The 19,666-nt window shown below is 33.4% G+C and overlaps 1 protein-coding gene and 1 pseudogene across 1 annotated transcript; one reads left to right on the top strand and one right to left on the bottom strand.

Annotated features, from left to right (window-relative positions):
• Nucleotides 1–12,382: 12,382 nt before the first annotated feature.
• LOC132040220 (pre-mRNA-splicing factor cwc22-like) lies at nucleotides 12,383–14,255 on the top strand. Its single transcript, XM_059430847.1, has one exon. It carries the CDS (start codon nucleotides 12,429–12,431, stop codon nucleotides 14,022–14,024), a length of 1,596 nt encoding a protein of 531 aa, XP_059286830.1. The 5' UTR covers nucleotides 12,383–12,428; the 3' UTR covers nucleotides 14,025–14,255.
• Nucleotides 14,256–14,606: 351 nt separating this feature from the next.
• Nucleotides 14,607–17,120, bottom strand: LOC132039220 (E3 ubiquitin-protein ligase CCNB1IP1 homolog; annotated as a pseudogene).
• Between the last annotated feature and the right edge of the window lie 2,546 nt (nucleotides 17,121–19,666).

Genomic DNA, 19,666 nt, shown 5'->3' with positions numbered 1-19,666 from the left:
AAATTACAGAAATTGTTATTAGTGAGACTCGAACCTTCATTCTCTATGAAAATTTGAACCTCCTTTACGACAAAGCTAAGATTTTGGTTTGTGTTAAGCGGGATCAACAATTAATAGATACACATAAAACAAGAAATTTAACATATATACATAGTGTATTTCTACGACGAAGTGGGTTCGGAACCCCCTGGACTCCATGTAGCTCCGCTCCTGTCTACGTTGCACTTGGTAGCTTGCTCAAAAGTACTCATTCATTCCGCGGAAGGTTCTGAGCTGCAGTATAACATCTAGCGTTGATCAAACAATTTTGAATCTTGACTCTTAACTTGTTCCAAGCAATCTTCAAACTTTTAAATGCGGTATTCTTTGCATCAAAATAGCTCTCCAAACACCTTCTAACAAATTCTGAAAGATCATGCAACTCCTTAATGTGCATTCCTTAAATGCTCTAGTCTTGAAACAAGTCAATAGTATATCACCATTGGCTTATAGGTTTTTGAAAACTTATGTATGTTTTGAACCAGACTTTTTTTTTTTTTTTTCTTTGCAAAGTATCTGACTCTCCAAAAGTGCTTTGCGAAAGCATAGTTTAAGTTAGGAGGTTGCGTTGACATGAAGAATTTAGGCACTTCTTAATTAAGTTCATTTACGATTGTGCATATAACTTTAATTGCATTCATAAGTTACCAATTAAGGCGTAAACTTGATTAAATAGTTATATATATTCAGACACACACACAAAATTGTTCCATTAGGAGTGGATGGTAAAATGCCTGGAACAGATTGATTAAATAAATTTATAAAGTATGAAGTTCCTACCTTTGAACTTTGGATGACAAAAAAATGAATTAGCTTAGAAATAAATAAGAATCTATATACTTCTATAATATAAAGTCAGGCATAGATAAGGTGATGTAACACCTCTCTATGGCTTAGAATCATATTTATTCTTTTTCTCTTTTTTTTTTTTTGATTTTTTCCTCTTATTTTTATGTATCTTTGTATTAATATTAAATGACTCAATAATTAATTCTCCACTTCTTCCTATTTTTTCTCCCAAATTTTTCATTTCTCAATTGCAGTTTGCGGTTGTGCATTTAGTAATGCAATAAATAAAGGTTGGTGCGCAAAAAAATTGTTGCTTGCTGTGAAAAAGAGTCTGAAGAAAAAAAAGTAATATGGAAAACAAGCCTGATCCATTTGATGTGCCCTTTAAAGGCGGCTGTCCGTTTTCTTAAACTGAGCCCAAGTAGTATGCTAATATCACTTAATACGATTTGCAATTATCTTTCTCCCTTCTTTATTTGTTTTTTTTTTCAACCTTTATTTACTTTAAAAAATTTACCTCCATAACTCACCTATTAAATTTCTACTCTTAATAATATTCATAACACTCATGCTCTTCAAGTTTTCATATTCATAATCCCCAAATATTTAATTTAAAAGTCCTTATGGTATTCCTCCATTTTTATCTATATAAATTCATATTTTTTGTTTCATGAGACTCTATCCAAGGTTATTCTCCATTTTCATTACAGTATTATATTTATTCTTTTGTTTGACTTGAAGAAGAAGAAGAAAGGCTCTTGAATTGTGATAGGCTTGTGGGAGTGGAAATTGACAAGAGCTTGAAAAATTATGTATTGATTCCATATTTTTCCTTCTAATTTTTAATGATTAAGGTCGTAATGAACTGTGCATGGTATTATTTTCTTCTTTAGTTTTGTTCCTATGTACCTCTACGATGCCTCTTAAGTTTACTTTGTATATGAATTTATGATTGTTGTAAGTTGGTAATTTCTTTTCATTCAAATTAGTAACTTATGGTTTGAAGTATAAATTCATATTTTTTGTTTCATGAGACTCTACCCATATATTCATGCTTTTTGTTTGACTTGAAGAAGCAACAAGCTCTTGAATGGTGATAGGCTCGTGGGAGTGAATATCGACAAGAGCTTGAAAAATTATGTATTGATTCCGTATTTTTTCCTTCTTTATTCATGATTAAGGTCGTAATGATGTGAGTATTGTAGTATTTTCTTCTTTATTTTTTATCCTACGTACCCCTATGATGCCTCTTAAGTTTAATTTTTATATGGATTTATGATTGTTGTAATTTTGTAGTCTCTTTTGGTTCACATTAGTAATTTATGGTTGGATTAAGTCTGCTAATTACTATAACCAAATTTCAAAATTTATAATAGATTGTTTAAAAGGAATAAATTTAATTGATTGAAATACATCCTCCATTTGACGTTTGTTATGTTTAAGTTTTTAGAACTACCAAAAATATGCATCGCGATAATTAATAAATATGAATCAACATGGAGCGAGGGAGAATAAGGTAATATTAAAAAGTTTATGTACATGAAGAAGAACCATATATGTTTTACTTAATTTTTTTTTTTTTTAACTTTCAGAAATGGTGTATTTATATAATTTATTTTAAAGTCATTGTAAATTGCAAGAATAAATATTGACCTAAAGAAGATGATTACATGTGAATTCCCAACCTTTTTCTCTATGGAACCAATTTTTACGTCTGCATATTTATAGAAACAGCCGAGTAGGTGTAATGTTCTTTCATCTTTTGTATTTGTTTATTTTATATTTTTTTTTTATGTAGGGAGAAACTCCCAATAAATATTTAAAAGTCTTGACTTAAATATATGTGTGTGTGTATTACAAATATTATCTATTTATAAACACAGGCCATCTGGAAGCTTTCATGGACAACATGTAACATGTAATATTGCTTTTTTTTTTTTTCCTCTCTTTGGTTTAAACATGTAACCATTGCTTGAGGGATAATATTATTACGATATATATTTAGTAAATTATTTGTGTTTTTTATAACCGCGCGAAGCGCAAACTAATTCACTAGTTCAAAATAAAGTCAAAGCGAAATCATGTAGAATATTTCATGAGATAAAGTCGATTTAATTATTCAAAGAAATAACATGTAGAAAATGATCTAACGCACATTACAATCCATTATTTGTCAACATGCAGATCACTTATTTTTTTGTTTCCTAATTTATTGTGTCCTATAGTTAAAGACTGCAAAAATGCCAATATGAAATCATACTTATTAAAAAGGTACGTCTTACCTATTTGTTCAATGAATAAAAAGAAAAAAAGGGTCTAATATACTCCTCTATTTTGATTTATTTGTTTTAACTTCATATTTTGTTATATTATCAGGCTAATTTTACTCTTGCCGTTATTAAATTTATCAATATGCCCCTCCACTAGAGATTTTCCTAATCTGACCAAAACTACCCAATTTCAATCGAAATTATCCATTTCGAACGGATTCCCAATTAAACCCCACCCGTGACCCACTAGTTCTTTGCCTCAACAACCTCCGACCATCCCTTCCATTATCACAACCATCGTCATCACTTTCACGTCCGGTTACTCCCCTCCTCGCCCTCTTATCACCTCTTTCATCATCCTCATCATTCGAGTTTCTATCCCCATGCCTATGCCGCTCTACTTCTTCCACATCCTCATTGTCTCTTCTCCTAATACGCACTACAACATTATGCATAGATAGCTACGAAATGCAATGTAGCTAAATATGAAAATTTCCGTGGCTAAACACTTTAGCCACAAATTTTAATTTCATAGCAAAATGTAGCGTAGATAAAGGATAGCTACAGACTATACGTGGTCCGTGGCTAAGGATTTGATACTTATTGCTACGAGAGTTTTTGTGTTGTAGCTGTGATGATAAAACTTATGTGTAGATTCCTCATGTGTAAGGCTAGCCCATGAGATAGAGAGGAGAGGGGGTAAGGGGAGAAGAAGAGTCACTGGAATGGGTGAAGGAAAACAGCAAAAACCTGCTCACTTTTTTCCAAGTTCATCCTGAGACTGTGTTTTGTTTGTTTGTAACCCCAGAAAAGAAATAAAATTCCTGAATTGTCATGGACAATCCTACGAATCTATTATGTAACTTGATTTTTCTGATATACACTGATATATAGAAATATACACGATACACACTTGTTGTTTCATCCTTTAACAGCTTTCAGCTTTCTCCCTTTCTCTAATCTAATGTCTTTTACTAAGCTTTATTCATAGGTCCAAAAATCTGAGGAGGCATAGACAAGGTGATGTAGCACCTCTCTATGATCTAGAATCATATTTATCTTTCTTCTCCTTTTTTTTTGACTTTTTCCTCTTATATTTTATGTATCTTTGTATTAATATTAAATGACTCAATAATTACTTCTCCACTTCTTCCTATTTTTTCTCCCAAATTTTTCATTTCTCAATTGCATTTTCCGGTTGTGCATTTAGTAATGCTATAAATAAAGGTTGGTGCGCAAAAAAATTGTTGCTTGCTTTGAAAAGGAGTCTGACAAAAAAAGTAATATGGAAAACAAGCCTGATCCATTTGATGTGCCCTTTAAAGGCGGCTGTCAGTTTTCTTAAACAGAGCCCAAGTAATATGCTAATACTCCTTCCATTTCATAATAAGTGGCTTTTTAAACTTATGCACATTCTTTAAAAAAGTGATCATTTATGAGTGTTTTGACTAACTTATCTCTAATTAAATGCCTAGAAAAATAAAAGCTTAATGATTCTTGATTATGTAAATAAGAGTCATTTTGGAAGAAGAAGATCAATTTCTTCTTGAAATCCTAAAACACCATTTATTTTGCAATAAAATGAAAAGCCTAAAAAGTCACTTATTTTGGAATGGAGAGAGTATCACTTAATACGATTTGCAATTATCTTTCTCCCTTCTTTATTTGTCTTTTACCCTTTATTTACTTTAAAATTAAAAAAATTTACCTCCATAACTCACCTATTAAATTTCTATTCTTAATAATATTCATAACACTTATGCTATTCAAGTTTTCATATTCATAACCCCCATCACGTGAAAATTAATAAATATGAAGCAACATGGAGCGAGGGAGAATAAGGTAATATTAAAAAGTTTATGTACATGAAGAAGAACCATATATGTTTTATTTAAATGTTTATTATTTCTTTTTACTTTGAGAAATAGTGTATTTATATAATTTATTTTAAAGTCATTGTAAATTGCAAGAATAAATATTGATCTAAAGAAGACGATTACATGCGAGTTCCCAACCTTTTTCTCTATGGAACCAATTTTTACGTATGCGTATTTATAAAAACAACCAAGTGGGTGTAATTTTCTTTTATCTTTTGTATTTATTTATTTTATATTCTTTTTTTATGTAGGGAGAAACTCCCAATAAATATTTAAAAATCTTGACTTAAATATGTGTGTGTGTGTATATATTACAAATATTATCTATTTATAAAGCTGGGGCATCTGGAAGCTTTCACGGACATCATGTAATATTGCTTTTTTTCCTCTCTTTGGTTTAAACATGTAACCATTGCTTGAGGGATGATATTGTTACGATATATATAACATTTAGTAAATTATTGTGTCTTTTATAACCGCGCAAAGCGCGGACTAATTTACTAGTTCAAAATAAAATCAAAGCGAAATCATGCAGAATATTTCATGAGATAATAGTCAATTTAATTATTCAAAGAAATAACATGTAGAAAATGATCTAACGCACATTACAATCCATTATTTGTCAACATGCAGATCACTTATTTTTTTTGTTTCCTAATTTATTGTCCTATATTTAAAGACTGCAAAAATGCCAATATGAAATCATACTTATTAAAAAGGTATGTATTACCTATTTGTTCAATAAATAAAAAGAAAAAAGGGTCTAATATATTCCTCTATTTTGATTTATTATTTTAACTTCATATTTTGTTATATTATCAGGCCAATTTTACTCTTGTCGTTATTAAATTTATCAGTATGCCCCTCCACTAGAGATTTTCCTAATCTGACCAAAACTACCCAATTTCAATCGAAATTATCCATTTCGAACGGATTCCTAATTAAACCCCACCTGTGACCCACCAGTTCTTTGCCTTTACAACCTTCTACCATCCCTTCCATTATCACAACCATCGTCATCACTTTCACATCCGATTATTCCCCTCCTCACCTTCTTATCACCTCTTTCATCATCATCATCATCCTCATCATTCGAGTTTCTATCCCCATGCCTATGCCGCTCTACTTCTTCCACATCCTCCTTGTCTCTTCTCCTAATACGATGTTCATTCTCACCCAAATCCTACTCCATAAGCTCAACTTGTGCTTACAATCATAAAACTCGACAAGCACATACAATTTATCGATTCTTTAAAGGACCAATAATGTCTAAATATAGGAAAAAGAAAATTAGGATTTTTCAAATAGCGGTAAATTCTAGGGTTGTTGAAGAGCGTCATCATCATCATTTTCACGTTCAATTATTCGCCTTCTTGCCCTCCTATCATCCCTTTCATTTCGACCCCTCTCCTTCCTATCATCCCTTTCATTAAACCATCATCATCACTTTCACGTTCAATTATTTGCCTTCTCCCCCTCATATCATTCCTTTCATTTCGCTTCCTCTCCCTCCTATCATCCCTTTCATTAAACCATCATCGTCACTTTCACATTCAATTAGTCCCCTCCTTGCCCTCCTATCATCCCTTCATTATCATTATCATCCGCTGTGTTTGACCATAGTTTTTGAAATTGTATGTTTTGTTGAAATGTAGTTGTTTTGGTTGTGAAAAAAGTGATTTTTTTTGAAAAACAAGTTTTTCTTATTTTTGGAATTCCGGAATACAACTTCAAGATGTATGTGGAATTTTCATGGCCAAACACTGATTCCGGAAAAAAGTGAAAAAAAAGTTCTGGAATAAAGTGAACAATTCTTATGGCCAAACGGGCTCTTAATTGAAAAAACGACATATTTATGAAGAATACTTGTGAAGCTAGAGCTTCTAACAAAAGTAGCTGAATCGGCAAAAGTTTTTGATACTTAGATCCGCTAAGAAAGAGGGTGGATATTTTATCGGGACTGGGGGACTGTTTTGCAAATGTAAAAGTAAAACATCTTGATTAAAGGAAAATATATATGTATAAAAAAAATTAAGAAAATTCGTAATCTCTCATCAAAATTTTGCTTTAGGCCACAAGTATAGTTAAGTACCAAAATGCTTACCCATTAACGACGAAATGAAACTATTTTGATCAGCTTCATGTTCACTTGTAACATATTTGTTTGTTTATGTGAGGAAGTTGTTTGGAATTGGTGGTCCAAAAGCTAAGTGACAGCCAAGATATTTTTTATTTATTTATTTACGGATTTATTTTGTCAAAGAAATATTGGAGTGAGAAGAGATAGTACTATTTTAGTACTCTATATATATATATATATATATATATATATATATATATTAAGAAAGTATTTTTTTTTTAAATTATCCTTGTTTAGATAAGTGGGTTTTTACATAAATAAAAAACCATATTAAATAGGTTCTATTTAATTAGTTTTTTTTTCTTTTTTTACCCCTCCCCTAGGAGCTCCCCTTTTTGCTCCTTTAGTAACTCGAACCCATAGCCTTCGGGTTGAAGGTGGAGTGTGCTTATCAACTCCTCTTGTCTAATTAAGGTTGATTACTAATTTGGTGAAAGCATCTTACTTTCTAGGGTAAGTGAATTTCTTATAGAATTTTCAGCCAAAGTTATCATATACGACCTGTTAATAACAATCAACTTATAACAACATTTCATTATACTTTGGAACCGATTTTCTATGTTATATTTTACTTCTGTAACAAAATGTTACCTATAACAACAATATTCATTATTATAACAATACACTCTTTGTGATATTACTCATCGATAACAGCCTACTCCTTAGGTATTCATCCTTCCAGAAAAGATTGTTCGGTTTATTGAAACAATTTGTAGAAGGTTGATCTCTGCAATTCGGATATGAAATTGGAAATATAATCGAGATGGCCTAAAGAACAAATTGAGAGAATTTTCCTTGAACAGCTAACCCTAGAACTCAATTGAGCTCGAAAACTAGTAGAGAGAGAGAGAGAGTTTATTGCGATTGTACATCTTACATTGATATCTACAAGTGAGACTGTTACAGCTAGTTATACGCGGAGGAATCAGCTGAGCGTGAATGATAAAATGTCTAGAGAGTTTGTTATTAGTTATAACTAATTCTGCAACCGGCCTAACAACTTCAGCACGTGCTGTGACTCAACTAATTCTGACCTTAATAGCATAGGATAAGCAGTGGCGGGGCCAGGATTTCCACCGAGGGGGTTCAAAATATAAAAAAGTAAACATACGAAGAAGCCTAAGGGGGTTCAACATCTACTATATATACATAAAAAATAATTTTAACCTGGTAAAAACAGTATTTTTTTTTCTGCCGAGTGGATTCGGATGAACACCCTCGGCATAGTGTGGCTCCGCCACTGAGGATAAGCTGTGTTACCCTCAAGCGTCAGGTGGGCTGAATGTGGTCAATATTGACAGATGGAATAACCCAGCTATTTGCAAGCTGCTTTGGCATAATTCAGTCTCAACCTTGTCGATGGTGGGTTACAGTTCAACTGAGTTTAGGCAAATTCCGGATAGGCGGGCCAAACCTCAGTGCTGAGTCTAGGTAAATCCCATTATGTGTGTGCCACACTCTAGCTTAGGAGAACTGCTACATATGGCTTACCTCTTAGTGACGCATTTTAAAACTGTGCGGCCTAGGACCAAAACGTATAATATAACTAGCGGGTTGGGTTGTTACATGAATACTCTTTTTACAAAGAAAGTTATGAAAGACCCTATCCTCAAGGAAGTGATGATTCATAGACAAAGTAAAAAGATTGTTCAGTCACAATACAAAGCAAGCATCTGCTTGAATGTATATTTCCCGCATTGAAGATGAACTTAGCAAATAATATTCTAACCAATTCCTCGGTAAAACCATGAATTTGACACCCAAAAAAAAAAAAAAAAAAAAAAAAAGGAATAAGAAAAATAAATTGAAGAAATTAATTAAAAGACAAAGAAAGAAATTAGTTAAAGGCGTCTTAATTAAAAGTGTTGGAATGGGTAACTATGTTAGCTGTTTGGATTGTGTGTTGTTCCAATCATTTTAAAATATTAAGAGGAGTTTAAAACTTATTAAAGTGATTTGGAGTAGATTTGAGTTAAATTTTAGATCTAAATTTTTCAAATTTGTTAGTTGTCTAGATTGGTTATTTTTACAATCGATTCGAAACATCACGAGGAGTTCAAAACTCAAATATGAAGTTATTTAGTGTAGATTTGAGTTAAATTTCAAGGAGGCTCAAGGAGAAGACGAAGTTAGCTTTTTGTATAATAATGTATGATATTGTATAATAGTGTATACGAGTGTATTAACACCTCTTATACACTATTATACACTTATATACATAATGTGTCTGCCTTGTATAAAAGAGTATAATATTGTATAAAAGTGTATAGGTGTTTGCAAACAAACTTCTTCTATGATTTTCAGTTGCAAATTTTGTTCAAAATCAGTCCAAATCTATATTAAGTGACTTCAAATGTTGTATACAACCCTCCTTAGATTGTTTCTAACAAGTCTAAACAACACCAACTACAAATTTCTCACAAAATCAGATTCAAAAATTAAAACCCGCATATTTAAACTTGTTCAACTATGACAGATTACCTTAAAAATCTAAATTTCACCATCCAAACATTTTTAGTTTGTTGAACTAATATTTGAATCACAGTTAGTGATTCAGAGATTGGGTTGGAAGCTCTAGTTTTTTTTTTGTTTTTTTTTATTTTTTTAACAGCGATTTCGAGAACCTATTTGGAGTAGGATGTTGAATCTTGGCCTATTATTTTAGGACAACAACTTCGCAAAGTTGTACATAGGCCACCTGGTTGCAATGTATGTGTGTGGGTTGTACTTATATGTAATTCTCTTTATTTTATATACGGAAAAGGGTTAAAAATGCCCTCTTTCTATCTATTGGATCAAATTTGTCTTTCTCTCCACCTATTTGGATAAAAAAAAGCCCTTCCTTCCACCTTTTTGGACAAAAAAAGCCCTTCCTTCCACCTTTTTGGATAAAAAATGTCCTCATTATTTTCGAAATGACTCAAAAATTCTCTTCTTCCACTTGTTGGATCGAATGTATCTCTATTATTATTTTTAGGCTTAAAATTATCCCTTTATTAATGACACAATTAGATGGTATTTAATTAAATTTTAATTAAAGATGCGGCCTCATTTTCTTATATTAATCCCATTATATTATTTATACGTCAAACAACGTCTGCATCTATTGGAAACTATTTTACTTAGTTTGTTTAAGAGAATTATTGAAATTGCACCAAGAGTTCAGCAGATTTCACTCGTACATTTCTCTGCGTAAACAAATTCTTCTGTTAGTAAGTATTGTAGGCTAGAATAAAACAAAACAAAATGACTATTTGGGAAAACTGAATTACATATGGTGATATGTATACCAAGTTTAATTCAAAATTTGTTTGACAAACTCCACGACACATTTGTTTTTTACAATCCATATTCGAACTAATCGTTACATAACTGGAATCTTAAACAATTTTATACACTCGGATAACAAAAAAATATTCTCCACACTTTAAACCAATCATGAATATTTTGTAAAATTTATCAAGCTACTTTAACAAAACTTAAAGAAGCAAGATAGAGGAAAATTAACGAAAAATTATGTGATGGAAGTGAGGATATTTTCGAAACAAAGTAATTGTGCTACATGTATGATTAAAAGAGGCCACATGTTTAATTAAAATTTAATTAAATGCATGTAATTGTGTAGTTAATAAATGGGTAATTTTAAGCCTAAAAGAACATTCGGGATAAATTTGATCCAATAAGTGAAAGAAGGGTATTTTAAAGCCATTGCTTATGCGTTAAGCGCATTTTTGATCCAAATAGGTGGAAGAAATGACAAATTTCCAATCAAATAGATGAAGGAAGGCCTGCTACTTTCGGCCAACTTTTACACAAATAAGCCCGTGAGCTTAACCAGCTTAAGGATCAAAGTCAATTGCTCTAAATATTGGAAGAGATAGCCATTTTGGAAGAATAATCATCTTTAACCATTACTATAAAAAATATTAACATTTCGCCATTTTTTTATATGAATCTTTTTGGACAAAAGTACTCTTAATTAAATTAAAGTACATAATAACTCAAGCAATTGGTGTTGGATTTCAAAACCTTTACTTGTAAAACTCCAACATCGAATATGAAATTCCGGAAAAATTTAGGGGTTTATTTAAAGTGCCAGCACCTTTCTTAATACTATTTTTTTCAAAACAAAATTCCTAACTTCCTTTTCACTTCCTAACCGCTGTTCCCTTTTTTTTGTGCGGATATGTTTGCATTTATAATTTTTTGCATAAATTTAAAGTGTATTTTGGTCATTCTAATAAAAAAATAGCTTATTAGTTCTGTTTTATCAACTGTTTGTTAATAGTTTTCGCATTTATATTCAAACACGTAACTGCTTATTTATAAAATGTGTTTTAACATTTAAAAAAAAAGGCAGCACTTAAAACTTATCAGCTATTTATCATCAGCTAATTCATTCGGGCTGTACATCACTTGTTTGTCATATATTACATGTGTATATCATGTATAATGATAAGCACGACATATGTAGGATGTACAATTTATATACGCACGACATGCCGTCACTCCACTATCGTTAGACCATAACCGAAAAATTAAGTAAAATTATCTTATTTAAATCAAATTTACGTGATTAACAATTTATTTGATTAAGTTTTTGGAAGGCCAAAAGTGCTAATTTTTTTTTTTTAAATAGATTTTGACTTAAAAACATCTAAATTAAGCCAATCCAAACAAGCATTTAGAAGCACTTTGTAAAAGTTCGACCAAACACTAATTGCTGCTCAAAAGTGCTTTTCCAAATTGATTAGCCAGATACACACTACTTCTCGCCAAAAATATTTCTTCGAAAAACACCTTTTCATTTGGGGTGGTCTTTAATTTTTGCCATTCAAATTGGTGGTATTTATGTTTTACCCTTCGCTTAATACCCCAGGGTTGTGGGTTCGAACCCAACTCAGTAAAAAAAAAAAATCGCAAGAAATTCTGCCTTGCGAATCCAAATTCTACCTTGCAATTTTTTTCAAAATTTTTAACTGAACGGGAGTTCAAACCTAAAATTAAGGGATTTTTAGTGAAAGCCAAAAGTTAAAGATCACCAATTTGAGGACAAAAATTAAAGACCACCCCCGGACAGTCCTGCAAATTGCCCAAGTTCAATTACGTATGGGTTAAGCCCATTAATTCTCTTGAAACTTGATCTCCAAGCAACTATTCCGAATCCTATAGGAAATAAATAAAAAAATCCTAATCCTAATCCTAATCCTATTGTAATAGGAATTAGGAGTTGTAAGCATAAACCACAATTATAAAAGGACCACCACTTTAGCCAACTTAGGTCATCACTCATATTTTCCAAAAGATTTCTCAATGGAGGAAAGCATAGAGTACCAGAAAAAGAGTTGGATTGCTTTGAAAAAGAGCATAAATGGTTTTCTAAACAAAATCAATAAAGCCAACATAAAACACATAGTTCCAGAATTGTTTAGTGAGAATTTAATACGTGGTAGGGGTTTGTTTTGCAGATCAATTATGAAATCACAATTATGTTCTCCAGTTTTTACTGATGTTTTTGCAGCTTTAGTTGCAATTATCAACACCAAATTCCCACAAATTGGTGAACTTTTGTGTAAAAGAATGATTCTACAACTACAAAAAGCTAACAACAATAAAACTCATACATTAGCTACAGTTAAGTTCATTGCTCATCTTGTTAATCAACAAGTTTTGCATGAACTTATAGCTCTTGAATTGGTTACACTTTTACTTGATAAACCAACAGCTGATAGTGTTGATGTTGCTGTTTGTTTTGTTAAGGAATGTGGTTCTATGCTTCAAGATTTGTGTCCTTTAGGATTACATGGTATTTTCGAGCGATTTCGAGGTATACTTCATGAAGGAAAAATTGATAAAAGGGTTCAGTTTTTAATTGAAGATCTTTTTGCATTAAGGAAACACAAGTTTCCACCTGCTGTAACTCCTGAACTTGACCTTGTTGATCAAGAAGATCAATTAACACATGAAATATCTCTTGGTGATAAAGTTGACCCACAAATCGAATTGGATATTTTCAATCCTGACCCCAATTTCGTCGAAAACGAAAACAAGTATGAAGAATTACAGAAGAGGATATTAGGTGGTAGTGATGATCAAGAGGAGGAGGAAGAAGACGACAGTGAGGCTGAAGACGAAGAGGAAGAAGAATCTGATTGCCTGGGGAACCGTGCCACCCCCACACAACTAAGGATTGAAGATGAGACAGAGACAAACTTGATCAATCTACGAAGGACGATTTACTTGACAATTATGTCGAGTGTTGATTTTGAAGAAGCAGGGCATAAGCTGATGAAGATGAAACTAGAGCCTGGTGAGGAGATGGAGTTATGCATAATGTTATTGGAATGCTGTAGTCAGGAAAGGACTTATCTCAAATACTATGGACTTTTGGGACAGCGGTTATGCATGATCAACAAACTTCACCAGAAGAATTTCGAGGAATCATTCGTGCAGCAATACTCGATGATCCACAGACTTGAAACTAATAAACTGCGCAATGTGGCTAAGTTTTTTGCTCATTTACTTGGTACTGATGCACTGCCTTGGCATGTTTTGGCTTATTTAAGATTGACGGAAGAGGATACTACTTCTTCGTCTCGTATATTCATCAAAATCCTGTTCCAGGAGTTGTCAGAGCAACTTGGCATTCGTATGTTGAATGAGCGCCTTACTGACCCCGATATGCAAGAGTCGTTTGAGTCAATATTTCCAAAGGACAATCCGAAAAATACGAGGTTTGCTATCAACTTCTTCACTTCAATTGGTCTAGGTGGGATAACTGAAAATCTGCGAGAGTATCTGAAGAACATGCCAAGGCTTATCTTGAAGCAAGACAAGCGTGTTTCGAGATCAGGTGAATCAGATGGTGAAAGTGATGATCATCAAAGGAAGAGGAGGAGGAGAAGTTAGCTAGTAGATTGCTCTTAGTGTTGTAAGTCTTAACGTGTTCTAATCTGACCAAAAGGTAGTTAGCAAATTAGAAAAATCTTTTCCTTTTGGGGTTCTAAGTTTTTTCTGTTTTTGGAGGTTAGGGTGCTTTTGGATTCTTATATGTGTATTGGCTGTTAATGAGCATTAGTACAACAATGATAAACATGTATTGATCTATTTCTTGTTCTATTGAATGTTTTGTTATTTAATGTCTAGTATATTTGCTTTTCAATTCTTTTGCCTCTTTTCTTGAGTATCCGAGTTTATTTATGGCATGGAACAACTCGCAGTATGGCTCTAGCTTATTGATACATCTAAGAAAACTCTAGTTACAAAGAACCGAATTATCCATCCGGAGAGGATCGTTTAATCATAGCAAGAGCGCGAACTACACCACTGAACAAATATCAGGAAACCTGATCCATCGTTGCATCTTAAGTATATATTTCTCCACAAGATTGAAATTAAAACATTCCCCGACCTTACAACCTGGAGAATCAATAACTTGTAAGAACTCAGCTTTTCACATGTCAGCTTATTGGATGTAAATTTTGTGTCTTACTAGAACATTGCGGTCAGTTGAGGTCTCTTAATTGGTGAAAAGATGAGATTCCTAAGGATCACTGGGAATTGCTTACTCCAGCTCCAACACCAAACATATGATGCGTCCCTGGCCTTCTGTTTCCAGCATCTACTAGTATTGCTGATTGTCTAGCAGCAGGGGAGCCACTCGAGTCACCGCAAGGACCAGAGTTGGAACTTTTCTGTCTCACTGGAGGCCATATGATGTCTTCTCTTGGCCCTGGAGTTTCAGGTGCGAGAACTGAGTATTTAAATACTAAGCTGAATTCATCTTGTAAATACAATTTTTTTTGGCAATGAGTATTCATACACTAAGAAGAACACATCTTGTTTGCCAAACCACAGTACCAGCCTCGCATATGCCACATGATTATTCTGAATACAACATGATTACCTTTTCTCACATGTGATTCTGTCCATCATATTAGTAGTATTTGCAAAAAATCAGGTCCTGTCCTTGAAAAGAGGTTTTTGGCTGAATGACTGAGCACTTCACTGATTCATATTCGTTTATCAACTGATCATACATTTAATCAAGTTTTCTTTTCGCCTGACAGCAAGAAGCTATGTTAATCTGAGATTTGTAACCACCCCAAAGATTTTAATAGATGATAGTGGATAACAAGAGCAGACTTTTGAAGTTCCATGAATCAGAATTGACGACTCTGAGGAAGAGAAACCTGGAATTCTCAGAGTTGAAAACTCTTGAATTTCCTGCTGGTCTTTAGATAAGCTCTCAACCTCTTGTTGCATCATTTGTCACCTTTTAGTCATCTTCTGCATGCAGTATGCACTTGCTCCAACTTTTCTGAGCAATTTTCTTGCATCATCTCACACTTATGACGACATTGAGCTACTATCCTATTCATCTTGAGTTTCATTTCTAATCACGCTTCTGTAGGCACTTTTTATAACAGGCTACGATTGAGGAGAAAGTAAGGAAACTAATGTAAATACCACATTTCTGTATTAAGTTATGTTACAATTCAACTAACAACTCAATTATGTTAAGATAGTCTCATACTCAATTGTTGTAAATGGGGGGTTGTCTAAACCCTTTGAGGCTAACGGAGGACTGAGGCAAGGTGACCCATTGTCACCCTATCTGTTTGTCTTGGCTATGGACTATTTAAGCAGGTTATTAAATAATCTGAAACAAGCAGATGACTTGTTGCTATTTTGTAGGGGTGACCTCAATTCAGTTAAGGTAGTGTTTGATTGTTTCCAGAAGTTTTCTCTCAGACTGTTCTGATAGCAAACTTGAGCAAGAATTGTGTACTTTGAAGGGGTAAGTTTCAGCAGCAAAAAATTGATGTTCTAGGGTTTGTCAAAGGTGAATTGCGTATCAGGTATCTAGGAGTCCCACCTAGTACTAGAGATTATCAGCTATTCAATGCTAATCTCTGCTTGAGTAAATTCCTGGACAGCTAAAGTCCTGTCCTATGCTATCTGGGTTCAATAATTAAAGAGTTTACAGTTCTCCATTCAGGTCTTCTGGTCCCAAATGTTCATTACCAAAGATATCGTGTTACTAATAGACAGAGTGTGCAGAAGATTTATGTGGACTGGTGCCACTGAAATATCTAAAAAAGCTTTGCTGGTATGGGATAAATTGTGCTTGCCTATGTTTTCTGGTGGGCTTAACCTGTTAACCATAGCAATTTGGAATAGGGTAGCTATATACAAGATGATATGGAATACATGCAGAAAGGAGAAATTAAGGGTTAAGTGGATACATGCTTACTATCAGAAAGGAAGGATAATATGGAGGCCAACCCTAACTGCAAGCTTCTTGGATGGTCCAGAAGATTTTCAAAGCAAGGAACTACATTGTTGATGCTGGTTATACTTTCAGTGAATTGCAGACCATGCATGAGTTCTCTATCAAAAAAAATGTACCAGAAGATGATAGGGGTATTTCCAAAAGTTAACTGGAGATGACTACATTGCATTCATCAAAGGATCTTCCAAGTTTATTTATATTATTAAAGACTGGTGGCACCTTCATGTGGGAGAGACGGGGGGCTAGTCTTCTCTTCCGCTTTTCTCCTTATTAGCAGTATTCCTATTTAGTACTTGTGTAGTATCTTCTACTTCGTTTCTATCGTTACATGTTGCTTCTTTGGCTGTGCCCATCTTGCCATTTTGGTGCCATTACTTTTCTTTCTAGCCTGTCTTGGTATTTTGTTTTAGTTGCTTTGTATCTTGCTATTGTGTTGTCATATTTTTTCTTGCAAAAATGCTTCCATTTTCTTTTTTCTGTTGAGCCGAGGGTCTATTGGAAACGGCCTCTCTACCCCACAAAGGTAGGGGTAAGGTCTGTGTACATCCTACCCTTCCCAGACCTCACTTGTGGCATTACACTGGGTATGTTGTTGTAAAGACTGGGTGGCACATGGAAGATTATAGACTAGGGACAGGCTGTTTCAATGGGGGCTCATTACTGACCAAACCTGTCCCTTCTTTAATACTGCCCAGGAGAGCATATCCCATCTATTCTTTATTCTTTAAGTGTTGTGATGTTGCAGCAGCTATATTGGAAATGTTACTCCAATGGCAAGGGACAAGAAGACAAGCACTAGATTGGGAAAAAACTTGGCTGGGCTGTAACACATTGCAAAGGGAAGGATGCCACTGCTGAAGTATTCTGGATGACAATGGCTGGAAGCATTTTCTACTTATGTTGATAAAGAAATACTATAGAGTCTTCAACACATTCACCAGGTCTACTGCTACCCTTGTGAGGCTGATTGTTCAGGAAGTACAATTTAGAGGAAGTCTTAAACCTAAACTAGCTAGGAAGTTGCACGAATTAGATTTTTATCCTAGTTAGCTTGGGCTGGTGGAATGGGACGTTAAATATGAAAAAGTTGATAGTAGCTCTTTAGCTGTAGTCTTTGTATTAGCTAGGCAGTGCTTGTTGAAGTGAAGATTAAGGATAGCAGAGATGTTGACACTATATCACTGGAGTCCGTCCAGTGATATAGGAATTCTGTTTTTTTTTTTTTTTTGATCTGCAAATTCTCCCAGTTGGTAATAAAAGTTTTTGATTACCAAAAGAATGGTACATCTCGGGTAGTACATCAATTTAAATGAACCCAAGTTAACTACATGTTTTAAAAGTAAAACTGAACGTCACAGATGTTGCAACACAGGACAGACAATGAAGGATACCATCTGCATAAGAGTGTGAACAAATTTTAACTGAATGTAAGGGAAAAAAAATCAGAAATTTGATTAATTGCAGCCAATTTGGCAAAATGACACACATCAGATATGGGTAGACGGGAAGAAATCACTTGGTGTCGCCTATGTTAGATGCGAACCTTAATTCCCAAGATTGTCACTCCAGTTCTTCGACACTAAGCCACCCCCTTGGGGGGCTGGACCACACAAAACTAATAAATGTCTATATGGAATACATACAAAACTAGGGCACAGAAGAGGTTGACACAAGTGGTGATGGCCTGTCCTTCCGGTTCTAGCCAGCAAGCATTGCATCTCATCTTGACATTCAGAAACGATTGTTAATTTCATATCATATTATACAAAGTTCTGGAACCATACAAAGTTCTGGAGTCATTCAAAATTCTGAGCATTCTACAGAATAGTCAATAAAAACAATTAATTATCCCTAGAACAAAGTTGACAACATTGCTGAACAGATTTTATGTGAAGGACAGTCTAATGCCAGCTAGAATATCAATGACTGAAACCTCAAGGTGCTTAGGAACAGCTCAAATAGCAGGTTTCATACTTTGATACCTGAAAGGTACTAACTGCAAACATACATAACTCATTTTGATAACTAGCATAGGAAAGTGAGTTAACTATCCCACGAAATATCTAGGTGCTTATTTGTTGAAAAGTCAGAGTTTATCATGTTGATGAATACTCAACTTCTTTTTAAGAAAAATGCCATGGATATGCATGAATGAAGACCACTAAGAAATCAGGTAACTGATTAGCGTACCAGCTAAACTTCACTAATATAGTGTAATTTGTAAAACACAGTAAGTTATGTTAAAGAAACACAACATGAAAGATATTACAGATTCAATATATAAAAATAATTCCTATGCACATCCTTGAAAGACGTATCATTTTCTGTATTCTCAGACTTTATTCGTCAGCTTAGTGTATAGGTACTCTTCATAAGCTTGAAACTTGTATCAATAAGTGCATCATTTGGGTTTTTTTTTTTTTTTTTTTTTTTTTGAACTTTTATTCCTATGATTTTTGTTTAGAAGTTAAACTTTCTCTACTGGAAACAAGTCATGGAGGACTTTGTAGGCTAATGTCGCAATTTGTACTGGATTCCTTGACCCGAACCGGCATGTAAACAACAATTCGAATAACTAATATCCCAATTCCCAATTAAAAACTTTCTTTTTACTTTATCAATCGTGTAAAAAACATTTTACTTTTTATAGAGAAAAAGGAAAGAGCATTTAAAAATATCCACCCGAAAATCGAAATATGATAGCACACAGTATACGACAAAAACCCCTATTTTACCTCAAATAATGGTTCAAAAATAAAAGAATAAAAAGTTTTCAGTTACTTACTACTCACTACAGAACAACTTAGTTCTCTTTTTATTTGTAGTTCTTGCCCCGTAACTTTTCAAAATTGATTTAATTTTTTTTCTTAATAAAAGAATTATGGTGAGTATTAAGTTTTTCATATATATAAGCCTCTTGCATATTACTGACTATAGTAATTAAACACCGAAAGTTTTTAAAATATACTTATTAAACTAAATTAACATGCACTATCGTTATGGTCTAACTTAGACGTAGATTAAATGTTACTATATGTCAAATATGTGGCCAAGGGTTGTATAGTTTTTACAGGAAAATAGGAGGGTAAATTAGTCTTTACATACCAATGATTAGGAGTTGGTTAGAGCTGTTTTTAGAAGAAGCTGTTAGACAAGTTAATTATAGAGGTTAATAAGAAGATTAGCTCGTTAATTGTATTCCTTCAATTCTGATAAGATCAATAATATCATGAATAAGATCAATAACATCATTAAT

This window comes from Lycium ferocissimum, chromosome 12, assembly GCF_029784015.1.
Source record: "Lycium ferocissimum isolate CSIRO_LF1 chromosome 12, AGI_CSIRO_Lferr_CH_V1, whole genome shotgun sequence".
Taxonomy (NCBI): domain Eukaryota; kingdom Viridiplantae; phylum Streptophyta; class Magnoliopsida; order Solanales; family Solanaceae; genus Lycium; species Lycium ferocissimum.
This window is presented reverse-complemented; position numbering and strand designations above follow the sequence as displayed.